Source organism: Carcharhinus amblyrhynchos, chromosome 1 (assembly GCF_965287045.1).
Source record: "Carcharhinus amblyrhynchos chromosome 1, sCarAmb.v2.hapA, whole genome shotgun sequence".
Classification (NCBI taxonomy): domain Eukaryota; kingdom Metazoa; phylum Chordata; class Chondrichthyes; order Carcharhiniformes; family Carcharhinidae; genus Carcharhinus; species Carcharhinus amblyrhynchos.
The window spans coordinates 168,487,244-168,507,111 of record NC_137324.1 but is presented as its reverse complement, the minus strand read 5'-3'; the positions used below and the strand labels follow the sequence as shown (position 1 = coordinate 168,507,111).

The following is a 19,868-nucleotide window of genomic DNA, read 5'->3' as shown; positions in this document are numbered from 1 at the left end:
ATTTCTTCACACAGAGGGTGGTGAGTGTCTGGAACATGCAGCCAGAGGTAGTAGTAGAGGCGGGTACAAATTTGTCTTTTAAAAAGCATTTAGATAGTTACATGGGTAAGATGATAGAGAGATATGGGCCAAATGTGGGCAACTGGGATTAGTTTAGGGGTTTAAAAAAAGGGCAGCATGGACAAGTTGGGCCAAAGAGCCTGTTTCCATGCTGTAAACCTCTATGATTCTAGTCACCCTGATATTAAGTGACGATTTAGCGTGGCCAATGCATCTAACCTACATATCTTTAGACTGTGGGAGGAAACTGGAAGAAACCCATGCAGACACGGGGAGAATGTGCAACAGACAGCAACCTGGGAATCTAACCCAGGTCTCTGGCACTGTGAGGCAGCAGTGCCAACCACTGTGCCACCTAGTTTAACTAAGATCCCCAATACCACCAGTGAATCTGGATGATCCCCATAAGCATCAGGGGTGACCCCCACCACCGCCCAGAAGTACGGGGGCGCTCTCTCTCCTCTTTCCGGGCATAAACCTGACCACGTCACCGGTGGGAGAAGATCGAGATCTCACCAGCGCAAGACCCATTATGACTCTCTTGTGAGATTTAGCAACCATAAGGGGGTTTGCCCCAGGGAACCAGCCTACTAAATTTTACCTGTGTCTCTTGGAACAGGGTACTCCAGTAACAAAACGCTGTGTAACTTTAAAAGTTGAATAGAAAATAGATTCAGAGCAGTGAATTCATTGCTTGCTTATGAAAACATTTCTGCTCAAAGCTGCCAGATATTAAATTAGATATCCAGGATACAATCAGTGCACAGGGAGTTACAAAACTGCAATTCTATAGAGATATTCTGATGGATTTATGAACACAAGCAGAATTCAGGGATCGAATTACAGCCGCGACTCCCAGTATAGCAGAGATTATTTCACTATATACTGGATGCATCAGCACAGCTTGGAGGAAACCTGATATGATGGTGACAGGTACTTTGACACTAATGTTACTCATGTTAGTCCTGCGACAGCAAGTGGAAGAATTTACCACTGGACGTAATTGGTCCAAATGCGTGACAAGGTCATTTAAAAAATATCAGCCATTGTTCTGACTGTAGGGTAGAAGATTTCAAAATGGAGCGCTTGAAAGTTTATTTATTAGTGTCACAAGTAGGCTTACGTTACACCACAGTGGCACAAACCAAAGAATAACAAATTTCAAATAAACGCAACAACTTCTACTACAGGAGAAAAGGGTGTTGATTGGTTAGCAAGAGGAGAGGCGATGGTGTGTGGTATATTACCAGACTAGTAATCCAGAGACCAAGGGTAATGCTCTGAGGACCCGGGTTCGAATCCTACCACAGCAGAGGTGAAACTTAAGTTCAATAAAGAAAAATCTGGAATTAAAGTCTACTGATGACCATGAAGGCACTGTCAATTGTCACGAAAACCGTTATGGTTCACAGATGTCCTGTAGGAAAGGAAATCTGCCGTCCTTACCTGGTCTGGCCTACATGTAATTTCAGATGGACAGCACTGGGTTGACTCTCAAATGTCCTCTGACATGGAGGGCAGTGAGGGATGGGAAACAACTGCTGGCCTAGTCAGTGACACCCACATCCCATAAATGAATAAAACAAAAGTTGACTCGGATTGATTGAGGTGTTGCCATGGAGATAGCAGCTCATCACGCTCCTGGGTAATTCAAAAAAGGCACAAAATTTGGATGTATTGCTTTGTTTGCAGGGAATGGGTCCCTGTACATGACTATATATCGATTCTAGCAAGTGTAAATGAATCACCCAGGAGACTGGGGAGCCTATAATTCTCCAATGCCTTGTCCATGACAACACCCCAGCCAATCAGAGTTAACTTGCCAATCAACCAGCGGCCTTTTCTCCTGTAGTATAAATTGCTGTGATGGTTTAAAATTTGGCATTCTTGCACTTGTCCCAACAAGTACAAGATGAAAAGCTTCAGCAACTGGTCGTTCTTTTCAGCAATGTGGTAAAATGTCAGGAACATTAACAAACAAAATGTTGACACTGAGCCACCAGAAGCTCGGTCAAAGGGGTAGATGTTACAGACTATCCCAACAGGAAAGAGGGGGAAGACGCTGAAAGCCCAAACAACTGAAGGCACAAATTCCAATGGTGGGGCCAATGGAAGTTGGAAACGCACAAGAAACCTGAATCGGAGGAGCAGAGATCCTGAGGGGTTGTAGCATTGGAGGAGGCGCTGCAGGATAAGGCAAGAGGGATGCAGACACGTGTATGAGAACTTTATAATGCAGGTGTGATTGGACCCGGTGCTAAGTAAGTCAGTGATCACAAGGTATATGTTTATAAAATTATGAGGGGTATGGATAGGGTGAACAGTTGGAAGCATTTTCCCCACAGCAGAAATGGTAATTACAAGGGGGCACAAGTTCAAGGTTCAGTGGAGATGTGCGGATGAAGTTTTTTTTTTACACAGAGAGGTGGAAGCTCGGAATGCACTGCCAAGTAACGTGGCTGAGGCAGACATGTTAGCAGCATTTAAGACTTATCTGGATAGACATATGAACAACCAGGGAATAGAGGGATACAGGTAGTTGGTCTAGATAGGACAATGCAATCGGTGCAGGCTTGGAGGGCTGAAGGGCCTGTGCCTGTGCTGTACTGATCTTTGTTTTTAAATGAACAGGACTTAGTGTGAGTGAACAGTTGGGCAGCAAAGCTATAATACAAAAGCAGGGTTGTACTGCTGAGGTTTTATAAGGCTCTGGTTAGACCACAGTTGGAATATTGTGAGCAATTTTAGGCCCCGTGTCTCAGGAAGGATGTGCTGGCTCTGGAGAGGGCCCAGGGAATGATCCTGGGAATGAAAGGTTTGATGTATGAGAAACGGCTGAGGACTCTGGGCCTTTACTTGATGGAGTTTAGAAGGATGAGGGGGGATCTCACTGAAACTTACAGGATATTGAAAGGCCTGAACAGAGTGGACGTGGGGAAGATGTTTCTATTAGTATGAGAGAGTAGGATCCAAAGGCACAGTCTTTGGAGTAGAACCGAGATGAGGAGAAATTGCTTGATCCAGAGGGTGGTGAATCTATGGAATTCATTGCCACAGAAGGCTGTGGAGGCCAGGATATTGAGTGTATTTAAGGCAGAGATAGATAGGTTCTTGATTGGTAAGGGGATCAAAGGTTACGAGGAAAAGGCGGGAGAATGGGGTTGAGTAATTTATCAGCCATGATCAAATGGTAGAGCTTACTCGAAGAGCCGAATAATTCTATTCCTTTATCTTATGATTTGGATGAGATAAAACTCACAGACAAAGTAAGGCTGTGCAGGAGGGCATTGGGAGAGCTGAGTGACGAAGGCTGAGGTGAGGGTTTCAGCAGCAGAAGCGCTGAGGGAGGAGGAGAGATAGGTGATGTTACAGATGACGTAGAATCTCTCAATCTTCATTACTCAGCTCACACTTTCTACCCGATCATCTTTGTTGGTCAAATTTCAAGTCTGCGCTATGCTGGGAGCCAGTTAGGTCAACTTAGCTTGAGATGCATCAACTTTACATACGAGTCCTTGTCACTATGGCCTTGAAAGGACACTGTGGAATAATGGCAGCAATTGAGCACCGATATTTTGATTTTCTGCCTGAGATTCCGGCTAGATCTTTAATCTAGCAGAGGCAATATTCAATATCTCAAGGAGAGCACCTTCAGAAAATCTTATTCAGCATTTGAACGTTTACCGCAGCATCATTTCAAGGTTCAGGAGATTTGAACTGGCTTGTATTGAGAAAATGTCCCATGAAGGAGCAAACATCACTAATTTCCAAGCAACAATCAGCTGACAGAAGCTCAAGTTAAATCTCAACACACTGAACAATCACTCGAGTGGCACCATTAAAACAGCAAGGCTGTACGTCGGCACTTAGCAATCGATCATCCTTTTCTTCTGCTCCGCTGGTGAGAAATCTTCAGTCTACTTTGCAGCACAGAAGATAGGCATCGCTGGTTGCTTTTCTGCTGCTATTGCTTTGGGAGCATCGTAAGAATAGATACTCTCTTTCTTCTATAGAAAAAAATCGGATTGCAATTAAAGGTGGTCCTTAAACACCATTCGCCAGAACTTATCAGTCGTGAAGTTTCGGTTCAACTCCACCAAGTGCCTCAACGCAGCGGCTTCCCGTTTGGACTGGTGGAAACTCGGCTTCCATAAATCTCGGACAACTGCCCTGCCCGTCGAAGGGGGCAGGAAAGTGAAGGCCTCAGGTGCTGGACAGCTCAGGTGATTCGCTTGCGCCTGCCACCGGATTGGCGATAAACCCTGGAGGTAAGGCAAAGGATGGGGCGGGGGGGGCATTAGTAGGGCACAAAAAAGGAACAAATCCAAGTTTCTGACACAATCAGACACCCACTAAACGCTGCCTAATTCAGAATCCTCAAACGCAAGCTTCAGAGGAAACCATCACCACCCTGAATCATTTCTCTTGAAATCATATAATCTCTACTGTGTGGAACAAGGTCATTCGGCCCATCGAGTCTGCACTGGCAACAGTCCCACCCAGGTTCTATCCCCATAAACCCCATGTATTTAAAGTTCATCTACTAGTGACACACGCAGGCTTACATTAACACTGCAATGAAGTCACTGTGTGTGTTCGGGTATACTGGGGAAGAAATTAGCATGGCTGATGCACCTAAACAGCCCGTCTTTCGGTGGGAGGAAACCTGAGCAACCAGAGGAAAACTGCACAGACACAGGAAAATGTGCAGACTCCGCACAGACAGTGACCCAAGCTAGGAATTGAACCCAGGTCCTTGGTGCTGTGAGACAGTAGGGCTAATCACTGTATTTACTGTGCTAATGCCCCCAACACAAACAGGCAATTTACCATGGCCAATGTACCTAAGCTACACATCTTTGAACTCACCAAATTCTCCCACTGAGGCCTCTGCCACGGGATTGATGACATAAGCTTGGGATTCACAGAAACATGTCTTCTGAGTAGGTTCCACTAAGGCTTAACTCTCACTGCATTCCCACTTGGCATGGTGGGCAGATGACTCGCTCCTTCCTTCCCTCCCTCCTTCCCTTCCATCCTGAATGGAATTTAACGTTCAGTCTATAATCAGGACATAATCATTCTATCTGGTTGTAATTCAGCTTGGTATGGCTCCTGCTCGGGCCAAGACCACAAGAAACTATAAAAGGTCGTGAATGTAGCCCATCCATCACGCAAACCAACCTCCCATCTATTGTCTCTGTCCACACTTCCTACTGCCTCAGAAAAGCAGCCAGCATAATTATGGACCCCACGCATGCCAGGACATTCTCTCTTCCACCTTCTCCTGTTGGAAAAATAATGTAAAAGTCTGAGGTTGTGTGCCAACCAACTCAAGGACAGCTTCTTCCCTGCTGCCATCAGACTTTTGAATGGACCTACCTTGCACTAGGTTGTTCTTTCTCTACACCCTAGCTATAACAATAACACTATATCCTGCACTCTCGCGTTTCCTTCTCTATGAACAGTATGCTCTGTATACCGTGCAAGAAACAATACTTTTCACTGTACGTTAATACGTGACAATAATAAATCAAATCAAATTAAAATAATCCCAGCAGATTGGAGTTCTGTACCTTCCAATTAGAAATTGCAATCAGGTCCTTTCTCAACCCAGGAAAGGTTTGGGCTGTAAGGTCAACTTACAGCGATTTTATCATCTGCCTCTGGTTCGATATGACCTCGTGGACAATGACATATCAATGAGCAGACACCTTACATACCTCTCGCCTTCTTCGGAGATTTTCCCACACTCTGTTGCACACCAAACATTCAAAGGCATCGATGTAGTTGTCCTGGGAAACATCGCGAACTCCCCACTTGCGCTCTCTCATAGCGGTCAGGAGCTTCTTGTTGGAGATTGGACCTTTCCACTTCCACTCCAGGTAGTCTTCATACAGTTGGTCATTCCCGTCCAACTGCATTATGTACTTGGCCAGCTCCCTGGGATGCGAGAACCTTCCGACGAGGATGGCACTTCTGTTGCTGGGCAGCCAGTCTGCTACGGAGGGCGAGCCGTAATAGACTGGAACCGCTCCCAGCTTGAAAGGTCGCCACAGCTTCTCGGTGATGTAATCGTCACAAACCGCATTCTCGAAAGCGAGGATGAATTTGTACTGGGCGAGGATCCTATAAAATCGATCGTCATCCATGGTTGTGGGATCCCTCAGGCTACCCGGGAGATCCTTGTTGTGGAGACATTCCCCGTAAGAATCCACTGGGATGTGTTTCATCAATTCCCGGACGTAACTGTCTCTGTCTGAAGGTGGATCGCAGTCAGACTGCACGTATACCAACGGCGCTAGGTGTTTCCTCAGCCGGTTCTTCTGAGACAGCGGGATCAAGTACTTGTGGGATTGTAACTCCTCCAGGCTCTCCAGGTACTGGGTGGTTAAAGGCATATGAGAATAGCGGCTGAACGTGGAAGTGTAATTAAACAACGTGACTGCGGGCTCGTGGAAAAGCTTGTAATTGTTTTTAGGTGACTCTTCGTGGAACAGGGCCCATTCGTGCTGGGGTTTCCGGGGCAACGGTAAACTGTTGACCTGGAAATCCGTACCTAATCAATTCAGGAATGAGAGAGGAATAAAGGTTAGCATGTCAAATAACGTGCATAATGCAGTATATTTCCACGTTAAATCAGACACATACATAGAATCATGGAATCCTACCGTGCAGATGGCAGCCATTCAGCCCATCGAGACAGCACCAACAACAATCCCACCCAGGCCCTATCCCCATAGCCACATGCATTTACCCTAGCTTGCCCCTCCTGACACTAAGGGGCAATTTAGCATGGCCAATTCACACATCTTTGGACTGTGGGTGGAAACCCACACAGACACGAGGAGAGTGTGCAAACGCATAGAATTCCTACAGAGGCCATTCAGCCCATCGAGTCTGCACCGTCTGGACTGTGGGTGGAAACTGGAGCACCCGGAGGAAACCCACGCAGACACGAGGAGAGTGTGCAAACGCATAGAATCCCTACAGAGGCCATTCAGCCCATCGAGTCTGCACCCACCCAGGCCCTATTCCCGTAACCCCATACATTTACCCTGCTAATCCCCCTGACACCAAGGGGCAATTTAGCATGGCCAATCCACCTAACCCTCACATCTTTAGCCTGTGGGTGGAAACCAGGGCACCCAGAGGATACCCACGCAGACATGGGGAGAAAGTGCAAACTCCACACAGACAGTGACCCAAACCGGGAATCGAACCCAGGGTCACTGGCGCTGTGAGGCAGCCGTGCTAACCACTGTGCCACGGGGAAACAGAATGAGGAGGCCCAATGAATATTGGTTGGAGCATAATCGAGAACAAGTAAAAGAAGCATCGATTCCACAGCATGAAGACAGGCCCTTCGGCCCAAACTGGTCCATGCTGACCAAAAAGCCCATCTAAGCTAACCCCATTTGCCTTCTTTGGGCCCATATCCTTCTAAACCTTTCCGATCCGTGTACCTGTCCAAATGCCTTTTAAATGTTGTTAATGTCATCAACCGCTTCCTCTGGCAGCTCTTTCCACATACGTAACGCCCTCTGTGTAAAAAAAGTTGCTCCTCAGGTTCCCATTAATTCTTTCCCTTCTTAACTTAAACCTGTGCCCTCTACTTCTCGATTCCCCAACCCTGGGAAAAAGACCGAGTGCATTCACCCTACCCATGCCTGATCTTATACACCTCTGTGAGATCATGGTAATTTAGCAGCTTTTGTGGAACCGTAACTAAGTTTAGCTGGCCAATCACCATGGTGACATTGATAAAACAAAGACAGTCAAATTTTTAATGACAAACGTGAGCCTAAAAGATTCTCCATTAAGACGAGAGATTTATTTGGGCCTACTTGATGAAGTTCAGAAGACTGAGAGGTAATCTCATTATCACACTGAAATGTATAAGATTCTGAGATACAGGATTTTTCAGTCGCACTCGCCCCAAGTCCAGAAAATCCCACTCGAGGTCAATGGGCCTTCTCATGGTCTGCCCCCTCCCACACCACCCCGCTCGCTTTGATTCCTGTGGCAACCGGGATAGGAAAACTCTGCCCATAGGTTCTGATACGATGTTCCCTCTTGTGGAGGAATCTAGAACTAGGAGGCAAAGTTTAAAGGTAAGGGGTCTCCACCTAATTTGTCAATGCAGGAAGAATTCCTTCTCTCTTTGTAATTCTCTTAGAAATAATAAAAGGAGACCATTCGGGCCATCGAGTCTGCACCAACTACAATCACATCCAGGCCGTACTCCTGTCACTCCATACATATATCCTGCTAATCCCCCAACACCAAGGGGCAATTTAGTATGCATGATGTGGATATGCTGGCGTTGGACTGGGGTAAACACAGTAAAAAGTCTGACAACACCAGGTTTAAGTCCAACCGATTTATTTGATAGTAAATTCAGCTAGTGTTGTCAGACTTTTTACTACAATTTAGTATGGCCAGTCCATCTAACCTGCACATCTTTGGACAGAGAGCAGTGGAGGCTCGGTCACTGAATCTATTTAAGATAGAGTTAAGCAGATCTTTGATTGACACGGGAATCAAGCGTTATGGGACAGGGAAGAAAGTGCAGTTAAGAGCTACAGTCAGATGAGTCATGATCTTACAGATGGCAGAGCAGGCTCAACGGGCTGAATGGCCTACACCCACTCTAGTGATCTTACCAACTCTCCATTTTGATGAAAGGCTTGATGTTTATTGAAAAGAAAGGACATACTTGACAAGAAATGGAAAGTGGTTAGCACTGCTGCCTCACAGCGCCAGGGAAACGGGTTCAATTTTGGCCTCGGGTCACTGTCGGTGCGGAATCTGCACGTTCTTCCCATGTCTGCACGGGTTTCCTCCAGGTGCTCCAGTTTCCTCCCACAGTCCAAAGATGTGCAGGTTAGGTTGCCGGGCCATGCTAAATTGACCCTAGTGTCAGGGGGACTAGCTCGGGTAAATGCATGGGATAACAGGGATAGGGCCTGAGTGGGACTATGGTTGGTACAGACATGATGGGCCAAATGGCCTCCTTCTGCACTGTAGGGATTCTATGAAAGTTACTTCCTTGGAGGCAATTTCAACAAGAGAGGGGCTGGTAGAGCTTAATTTGAAATCAGGGAGAGATGGAGAGCCAGTTGGTTTAGGACTCCATAAAAATATCCAAGTGAAGACCCAACAGGTACTGGCTGGATTAGGGGGGGTGATTCAAACAAACTTAGGCCTGAATTTTTATCACCGAGGTGGATAATGCAGAGTTAGGATTCTTCAGAAACCACAAACCCTGCCAATTCCATCCAAATTGCAGAGGAGGACATGCTAGTTTCCTTAGGGGTGACACAGTGGTTAGCACTGCTGCCCGCAACACCAGGGACCCGGGTTCAATTCCAAACTTGGGTCACTGTCTGTGTGGAGTTTGCATGTTCTCCTTGTGTCTGCGTGGGTTTCCTCCCACAGTCCAAAGACATGCGAGTTAGGTTGACTGGCCATGCTAAATTGCCCCTTAGAGTCTCGGGATGTGTTGGTTTGAGGGATTAGCGGGGTAAATATGTGGAGTTACGGGGATAGGACCTGGGTGGGATCATTGTCAGTGCAGGCTTGATGGGCTGAATGGCCTCCTTCTGCACTGTACGGTTTCTATGACTTCTTAATGAAACCGGCCAGGGTAAATTTCTGGATGCGAGCTTTTGAGGGGAACCAGCCCGCAACCCTTAAAAGGCACTCCCGAAAATCTCTCAGCCCAGGAACGGGGTTGGGAAGCCTGAATTCAGGACTCACCCGCCATTTGTCAAGGGCTCCCAACTCAATAAAAACTCAGCCCTTCAGAATGGAGCGAGATAAAAGATGTCACTGCCCCACCTCAGGGATTAGGATGTGGTGACAGAACAAAAGGATTGCAAGGCAGGATCAATTACTCAGGAACGTTCTGGAGCGACCCTCAATGGGAACCAAATGCCAGAGAGAACTTGCGAGCTTAGGTTTACTGATCCAGGTTCAGTTCACTCCAGGCCAGAGTGCTTTTATAGTGACTCAAGTACAATGTGCCTCTTGCCAGTTAAATGGAACTTTGTAAAGCCATTATTCTCAACAGTAAACGTTGTCAGGTATGTGCACAACCATCAAAGATGGTGTGCAGGATTGTCAGTAAACCATCACTCACCTGATGAAGAGGCAGCATTCTGAAAGCTTGTGCTACCAAATAAACCTGTTGGACTTCAACCTGGTGTTGTGAGACTTCTTACTGTGAGTAAACCATCTATAGACATTCCTGTGGAACCTCACTCTCCCTCCCTTTCTAAATTCAACTCAAAACACCAACTCTTCTCTTTGCACAGAGAAGCTGCCAGTCCTGCTGAGTGTTTCCTGCTCCTTCTGTTTTGATTCCAGATATACTGGTGACTGGAGCATTGCAGGATTCCCAATGGAGTCGTTTTTCATAATTGGAAAAAGGTAAAGGTTTGATTTCATTTGCAAATGAGAAGTTTGTGTCAAACAACCCACCCCCAATAGCTCACAGATGTAATCCTGAAATCCGATGCAATAACGAATCCAACAAACTCATTCACCTCGAAGCAGTGACCTTGATCACTGGTCTCTAGCCAGGGCTCTTCTTTTTTCCCCCCCCGGTGGTTAGCTTTTCTGAAGCAGTTGGTTATCTTTTGTAGGCTAATACATATGAGGCATAGGTGGCAGTACATGGTCACCATCATGGTTACACTACTCGGTTAGTAATCCAGAGGCTAACGCAAATTGAATCTCACTGTGGAAGTTTGAGAATTTTAATTCTGCTTTTAATAAAATTCAGAAGTTGGCACCAGTTTAAGTGGATGCAAGACTGTTGGATTGCAATAGAAATCCAACTGGTTCAGAAGTGCCCTATTGGGAAGAAAGCCAGTCATCCTTCTCCAGTCAGAATGGAGGCTCACCAGCGCCTCCTCAAGGGCAACGATGAATGGGCAGCCTTGCAATTGACACCCACGTCTCGAAGATGGGAAGAAACATGTTGAAACAATGCCATTGCAGTACTGTGTGTAGACTGACCAGAATCTTCTCAAGTGGCCCAGTATTAAAAATTATTTTCTGGCGCAAGTGTAGCGGATGGTGACCATCAGCAATGGCATTGCAATCAGATCTAAATATATAAGCTAAGTCCGATTCATTTCATTTGAGAAGAGACCAAATAACTGAATTAATTCTCAGTGTGGAGGGTCAAAGTGAATACTGATGCAGGGGTCAAGAATGATCTTTGAGGTTTTGGATGGGTGTAAAAAATGTAAATATACACAGAAACATCCATATATGTTATATTCACATATATAACAAGTACAGTGTAGGGTCCATTCATTCCTTTGAATAGACAAAGACAGCACTGGTATGATGTTGAAATGAATTTCCTTTATTGAACAGAGCTTAAAATTAAACCATTAAAAAAGCAAACAGAAAGAGAAAAGCTGGTGTGAGACTGGCCTCTCTTGCCAGTCCTGTATTAAGAAAACCTCAAAAGCAAAGCTTAACTGAACTGCAAACATAGAGCTGAAACTACAATATGTGTCATTCTTTATCTTTGCTATTGCAATTGTTTTGCACATGCTGTCTCTACCTTGGAGAAACAGGCCTTGTGGATGTTGTTTTGTTTGGCTTAGTAAAAAGCCTGTTTTGCTGGCATTGCACTTTTCAAAACTGCAGTCAATTTCTGGCTAACCCAGAATGCCTTCTGAGTTTTAAAATGCAGTCAATTCTTTAAGCTTAAATATAATTGCATAGGCAGAAATATCTTAAAATTAAGTCTTGGCATAAAATGACACACAGGATCCCTCAACATGCAGTAAGTCACAAACTGAGCACACACATTCCCACCTCGATACATGTTTCTTCCTGTGTCTAATTCCAGACCCAATCTCCTGTTCGGCTTTTTAATGTAAATATTTTACTATTTGCCCCACCTGCTGCCCCTGTCGCACCCCCCCCCCCCCCCCCCCCCCAGCCTCGAGAAATGGGTAACCCAAATCTTCCACTTGTTGTAAATCCAAAATACTGGTACAAGACTCCCCACTTTCCTCCTACACTTGTTCTCAATATTAAAACACACAAAGGGACAAAATACAGTATCCAAACTGAATGTTCATCAGCCTGCACATAAATCCAACGACTCCACGACGGAACACACTTCTGACATGTCAGTGAGACACAAGCGCAGATAGAAAGCTTGTACTCACGTTCAGTGAACTGCTGAGGGCTAGTTCAATCCCTGCCTACTATTTGCACCCGGACTTTGTTTCGACTTGTTTAAGAGGACAGACTTCGTATTTTAGCTCCAGAGCAGTGACCCAACTTTTATTCTCCAGAATCGCTTGTGTCCTCTCCACTGCATCAGGGAGTGAGCTTTACTTGACTTTAATTACAGACTTAAATCGTTCACATACTGTCCAGAATGTTGTACTTTAAAGTTGAGGAAGGGGCAGCGATGTAATTTCAAAGCACCCATTAGGGTTCAGAAAGTTCTGAGTGTTTTGCCACTGAAAAGATTTGGAGAGCGAGCGAGAAAAGAGGGCTGCATTATATGTGCCCCTCCTGAGTGTGGTTTTGGTAGGAGGCGGGGGCCACGGGGAACAGGGTGGGTGCTCACCCTGCCACCTTATCGCCCATCCCCAAGGTCGGGGTGGGGGGAGGGGGAAGGGGTGTAGGGTAGATGGGCAATGAAGTTTGCAGCCCACCCACCATATTTCAATTAAGGGTCAATTAGACTGGTTACCAAGCTCGTTGACCCTGTTAATACACTGCCCATGCCATAAAACGGTTGGCATGGGCAGTCAGGGAGGAGTGGGCAGCCTGAGTTTTGCTTAAACTCTCTAATGCATGGGAAAAAGGTGTTCCATCTTCAGGGGTTGCAGCCAACCTCTCTCTCTTGCTCTCTCTGCCCACTCCCCCCCTCACTCCTTATGTTAGAACGTCTCTTTTCTTCCTACTCGCTTGCTGCCTTAAACCCACCACCCTCACCACCTCCGTCCTGCTCCCGTAACTTCCCAGACCTTCCCTGTCTAATACCTTTGTTTCCGGGGAGCCACCGGTTCTTCCTTCCCATTCCTCGTCACAGTGTTGGTAGCGCCCACTAGTGCGATCTGGGCACTGCCAAGACTGGGGGGGGCTGCCAGCCAATCAGATGGGCCATCGACCCTTGAAGGTGGGACTTCCTCCCCACCCAATGAGAGGGTGGGAGACGCGCTCTGACCCCGGTTAACACATTGTGGCCTGGAGTGGGCGGGCTCTCCACACTGACTTTCTCCCCGGGGCAGCAGGGTTGCAAGCTGTCCGACCGACCCCTGTAATATTCCGCCCAGCGTTCCTTTTAATGGTGAGGTTTTTAAAGCAAAGCACATTTGCAAAAGGGGAAACTGTGGCAATGAAAATGTCAGATGGAAAATGTCTCACTCACAGGTTGCAAACAATGAGCAACACTCAGTTCTCTTGGGGACCTGAAAAGGCAGAATCGCATCCATGATGTGGGACAATCTTTGGTCCCAATCTGAGCCATATGGAGCACAAAATGATATACAGACAGATCACTAGGTTGTTTCAAAAGGGAAGCAGCAAAGACACCTGCAGGAAAGCATTAGTTAGCACTGTTGCCTCACAGCACCAGGGACTTGGGTTCAATCCCCAGCTTGGGTCATCGCCCATGTGGAATTTACACATTCTCCCTGTGTCTGCGAGGGTTTCCTCTGGGTGCCTCGTTTCCTTCCACAGTCCAAGGATGTGCGGGTTAGGTGGATTGGCCATGCTAAATTGCCCCTCAGTGTGAGGGGGACTAGCAAGGGTAAATGCGTGGGGTTATGGGGATAGGGTCTGGATGGGATTGTGGTCTGTCCAGACTCAGTGGGCTGAATAGCCTCCTTCTGCACTGCAGGATTCTATGAAACAAGGAGGTTTGCAAAGCCAAGGACCAATTAGGTGTCATTTTGTTTTGAAGCGAGGAAGCAATATTCATTGTTTTGCACCACTACGTTATTGATTGAAGTAATGGGATCATAACTGCTGCTCTACATATTCACCTCACCATGAAACCTGGTTGTATTTTGACTTATTTTGAACCTTGTCTCAACAGATGTTTGCTCAGTTCACCATCAGGGAGATTAGTATGAGGGCAGCTGTCTTACTCAATGTCTCAGAGGCTTTACGGAACTGATCTCAAGATGGCTGCCTCCAGAGGCGGCCTCATTGCATACTCACCTGACTACAGAAGGCCAGAGGTGTCAACTGGACTGGTGACATTTCGAAAACCAACATCCCCCTTTTCATCACAAACAAAAGATACAAACATCATCCTCCTCCCAACAAACAGGGCACATTTGCATGCATGATCCAATGCTGGCCAAGTATCCCACTATACCCCACAGTTCTCACACATTAACACTGTTTGTGCTAATACTCAGTCCTTGAACATGCATTACATCCACAGTCTTTGAAGTGTATAGGACTCTTAGTGGTACACATGCAGGTCGACAATGGCTGTTCATCTGGGGTGATGTTCCTCGTCTGAAGAGTGTTGTTCCCATCACCCTTGCTTCCTTGGTGACTGTTGTTCCTCCACTGACACAGCTGGGGTCTTGTGGACCTCTGGGATTGATGGTAGTTCTGTGCCCAGTACAGCTGGTGAGACACCACTCCACCCACCCCCACCGACCGCTGCAATGGTTTCTCAGATAGGCCTGCGGTTATACCGGTATATTCGGTCGTTCACTTCCAGTCTGTGTCATCAGGAGACAATTTCCACACACATGCCGAGTTTCCATTTGGACCGATTCCAGTTGAGAACATTGAAGATTTGCATCTTATCTGCTTCTCCAATGGTTTGGCAGTATAGTCAAACTGAAATTAGGCTGTTGTTTCATTTTGATCTTTTTACTCATGCCAGAAACTACTTTTGGTTTCTGTTTGCAGATTGTTACTATACTGCATTTAACTGGCCTTCAAATTAAATCCTGGTCGCAAGCTATATTTTTTTTTCGTTCGTGGGACATGGGCATCATTGGCTGGCCAGCATTTATTGCCCATCCCTAGTTGCCTGAGAGCAGTTAAGAGTCAATCATATTGCTGTGGCTCTGGTGTCCCATATAGGGCAGACCAGGTAGATTTCCTTCCCTGAAGGACATCAGTGAACCAGATAGGTTTTTCCAACACTGGATTCATGGTCATCTGTAGATTCTTAATTCTAGATTTTTAATTAATGAATGGCAGCACGGTGGCACAGCGGTTAGCACTGCTGCCTCACAGCACCAGGGACTCAGGTTTGATTCTTGGTTCGAGCCACTGTCTGTGTGGAATTTGCATATTCTTCCCATGTCTGTGTACATTTCTTCTGGGTACTCTCATTTCCTCCCACACTCCAAAGATGTGGAGATTGGATTGATTGGCCATGCTAAATTGCCCATAGTGTCCCGGGATGTGCACGTTAGAGGGATTAGCGGGGTAAATGCGTGGGGTTATGGGGATAGGGCCTGGAGTGGAATTGTTGCCAGTCCAGACTCGATGGGCCAAATGGCCTCCCTCTGCACTGTAGGGATTCTATGAATTCAAATTCCACAATCTACCATGGGGATTCAAACCCAGGTCTCCAGAACATTAGCCGAATGGATTAACAGTTCAGCAATAATACCACGAGGCCATCATCGCCACTAAAATAATGATGCTTTAAATGCCACGGTATCAATACTGGGCGAGCCATGGATTACACTGCACTCCTTTAAAATTTATGGATATAAAATCCTTTGTGAGATCAGCGTTCAGCTTCACTTAGGACAGAACTCTTTTTAGTTTAAAATAAACAAAACTGACTTTTACAGACAACATGTTCCATCAAAATCACAATCAGATCTGAGTGACACAAAATCAATAGCAGGCTCTGAAGAAACACGGTGCAAGTCAGCTTCAATTCTGACCCACTGACATGTTTTACTTAATCCTGCCCTTAGCTCCCTCTCAGCTGCGTCCTTCCTATCTATTTCAGTTTGAAGCTTTTCCTCCCCGAGAATCTAACACTGAGTTAGAATGGTGGCGATTACTGGCACCTCAGGAAAATGTTCCTCTAGCCCTACTCCCTCTGCCCACTTTCTCTTTACAATCACTAGCCTCAAGGTTGATCAAAACACATCCAACTAATGCAACATGTATATGTTTTAATCGTGATGTCCGTTAAGACATAGGAGCTGACTTAGACCATTCGGCCCATCGAGAGTGCTCTGCCATTCTATCATGGCTGATATGTTTCTCAATCCCATTCTCCTGCCTTTTCCCTGTAACCTTTAATCCCTTTACCAATCAAAAGCCTGTCTATCTCTGTCTTAAATTCACTCAATGGATTGGCCTCCAAGGCCTTCTCTGGCAATGAATATTGCCACAGAAGGTCAGGGGCCCAGGTTCAATTCCCAGCTTGGGTCACTGTCTATATGGAGTTTGCACATTCTCCCTGTGTCTGCGTGGGTTTCCTCCGAGTGCTCCAGATTCCTCCCACAGTCCAAAGATTTATGGGTTAGGTGGATTTCCTCTAGTTTTGGGGGGATCAGCAGGGTAAATAGGTAGCGTTATGGAGATAGGGTGGGATTCTTGTCGGTGCAGACTCTATGGGCTGAATGGCCTCCTTCTGCACTGTAGGGATTCTATGAAAGCAGTGCATTGTGGCTTCCACTAGGCTCCGCTCTCTCTGGAGGCAGCAGAGGGGGGATCCAAAAACAATCACCTTTAAAGAGGTTTCACAGTGACTGGCAGGTTGCACAGGCAGCAATATTTCAAATAAATTAGTAGTAGTAATACCACTTATATTTGGTAAAAATTCATTCATGGGACTTGTGCCTGGCAGGCAAGGCCAGCATTTGGTGCATATCCCTAAATGGTCGGCCACTTCGTCGAACCCCTGCCGTCCATCTGGGTTGACTTTATCGATAAAGACACGACTATGCAAGGCCATTCCACAGGGTAGCCAAAAGGCAACCATGTGACTAAGAGTCTGGAGTCACCTGTAGGCTAAACCAGGTAAGGAGGACAGATCTACAACAGCAGAAGGCCACCATTGTTGGGACAAGCTTTCCAATTCCTTGTTTATTGGTTAATTGTCTTTAAATTCCACCAGCTGCCGCGATGAGATTTGAACCCATGCCCCCAGAGCATCAGCCTGGGCCTCTGGATTGCTGGCCCAGTGACATTACCACTTACGCCATCATCTTCCCCCACCAGAAGCAGCGCCAGCTCCCACGCTGCCGCAGTCCAAAGACGCGCAGGTTAGCTGGACTGGCCGTGCTGAATTGTCACTTAGTGCCCCAGGATGTAGGAATTAGAGGGGTAATTGGGTGGGGTTACGGAGATGGTGCCTGGGTAGGATGCTCTGTCGAGAAGTTGGTGCAGACTTGATGGGCCAAACTGCCTCCTCCTGCACTGTAAGGATTCTACCGTTCTGAGTTGACCCATTGATAAAGCCACTTGACAGGCTTTGACCATCATGGAGCTACAACTACAGTGAGTGGAGCGATAACTCTGTTATCATTAATATTACAGAATCATGCAGCACAGAGGGAGGCCATTCGGCCCACCATCCCCATTCCCCCCACATCCCAACTCTTCCTTCATATCTCCACGTTATTCCTTCTCGAGCATATACCTAGTTTCCCATTGGAAACCTATGGAGGTGGCTGGGGAGGGGGGTCTACTGGCTTCTTGCTGTGCTATTCAATTTCAATTGTTCCATTAGTTATTTTCGCTCTCTCTTTTTTCCCAGGAATTTGAATTTGAGACTTTTTCCCCTGGAGCGTAGGAGGCTTAGAAGTGATGTTATAGAGATCTATAAAATAATAAGGGGCATAGATCAGTTAAAGAGTCAATATCTTTTCCCAAAGGTAGGGGAGTCTAAAACTAGAGGGCATAGGTTTAAGATGAGAGGGGAGAGATACAAAGGTATCCAGAGGGACAATTTTTTCCACACAGAGGGTGGAGAGTGTTTGGAACAAGCTGCCAGAGGTAGCAGTAGAGGCGGGTTCAATTTTGTCTTTTAAAAAGCATTTAGACAGTTACATGGGGAAGATGGGTATAGAGGGATATGGGTCAAACGTGGGCAATTGGGACGAGCTTACTGGTTAAAAACTGGGCAGCATGGACAAGTTGGGCCAAAGGGCCCACTTCCACGCTGTAAACATCTATGACTCTATTTAATCTGTTGCCATCACCCTTTCAGACACCGCAGTCCAGATCATAACAACTTGTTCGAATAAAAAAACAAACCATCGTCTCTCGTCTTGTTCTTCAGTTAACTATCTAAAATCTGTGTCCTCTGGTTACCGACCTTCTGCCAAAGGAAACAGTCGCTCCTTATTTACTCTGCCGAAGCCCCCTTATACATTAAATCCCCTCCCTCGCCTCCTTAACCTTCTCTACTCGAAGTGGAATGAAACCAGCTCCCCACTCAAAACCTGCCACAGGGAAGTCCCCCATCCCTGAAACTGCCTCTGCGGCCTCTTCAAGGGCCTGCAGTCTTGGTTTGATTTGATTAATTATTGTCAGATTGTACCGAGATATGGTGAAAAGAATTGTACTGCGTGCTATCCATACAAAACACACGCCCTGGCGCCATCTTGAAGCGTGGATAATGTCAATGCAGAGTGAGGGCAGTACCACATCCCAATTCTCTCTTCACTCCGTGTGTTGTGGGCACTGGTTGCAAATATTTTATGGCCTTGTACCAAGGTCAGGTTTTGTCAATTCAAGGGACGTGGCCAACAGGGGAAAGAAATAAATTTTTAAACTGAAATAAAGGCAGCAACTTGTACAATGGATTGCTTTAGTTGGACATTTCTGAGAAATTGTGTAATGGGGGGAGAATACTGGGCTCTTGCTGTGCTATCCAACTATTGTGGTGTCGGCAATTAACTTCACTCTCTCTTTTCCCCAGGCATTTGAATTCTGAAGACTGCAACGTGACCAGGAATCCTGCGACGAGGGGCAGCACCGTGGCACAGTGGTGAGCACTGCTGCCTCACAGTGTCAGGGACCCAGGTTCAATTCTGGCCTCTGGTGACTGTGTGGAGCTTGCGTGTCCGCCTCGTGTCTGCGTGGGTTTCCTGCCGGTGCTCCGGTTTCCTCCAAAGATGTGTGGGAAAGGTTGATTGGCCATGCTAAATTGCCCCTTAGTGTCCAGGGGAATTAGGAGGGTAAATATGTGGGGATAGGACAGGACCTGGGTGGAATTGTTGCTGGTGCAGGCTTGATGGGCCGAATGGCCTCCTTCTGCACTGTAGATTCTATGAAGGGTTTGAGCAACAATGCAGGCAGCCAGTGTGATTTCGCTATCAGGGGAGAAAGTAGCGGTCTACATTGTGTAACTAATTGAGTAAGAACATAAGAAATAGGAGCAGGAGTGGGCCATCTAGCCCTTCGAGCCTGCCCCGCCATTCAATAAGATCATGGCTGATCTGTCGTGGCTCAGTTCCACATTCCCGCCCTCTCCCCATAACCCTTAATCCTCTTGCCTATCAAAAACCTATCAACCCGCGTCTTAAATATATTCAGCGAGGCAGCCTCCACCACTTTAAAGGGCAGAGAATTCCAGAGATTCACCACCCTTTGAGTGAAGAAGTTCCTCCTCAACTCCGTTCTAAACCGCCCCCCCTTTATCTTGAGGCTGTGCCCTCTAGTCCTACTGTCCTTTCTGAGCGGGAAGAGTCTCTCCACCTCTATCCTACCCATCCCATTCATCATCTTATACGTCTCAATGAGATCTCCCCTCATTCTTCTAAACTCTAACGAGTACAAGCCTAGTTTATTCAGCCTCTCCTCATACTTCA

General features: G+C 46.5%; 1 protein-coding gene across 1 annotated transcript in view; it reads right to left on the bottom strand.

The window, feature by feature from the left end:
* Positions 1-313: 313 nt before the first annotated feature.
* pofut3 (protein O-fucosyltransferase 3) overlaps positions 314-19,868 on the bottom strand; it is a 56,899-nt gene continuing 37,344 nt past the window's right edge. Inside the window, exons 3-4 of the mRNA XM_080187893.1 lie at positions 5,784-6,619; positions 314-4,322 (exon numbers count right to left, since the gene is read on the bottom strand). Of these exons, the coding sequence (XP_080044019.1) occupies positions 4,092-4,322; positions 5,784-6,619 (1,067 nt within the window). The 3' untranslated portion in view covers positions 314-4,091. The remainder of the gene's footprint in view (positions 4,323-5,783; positions 6,620-19,868) is intronic.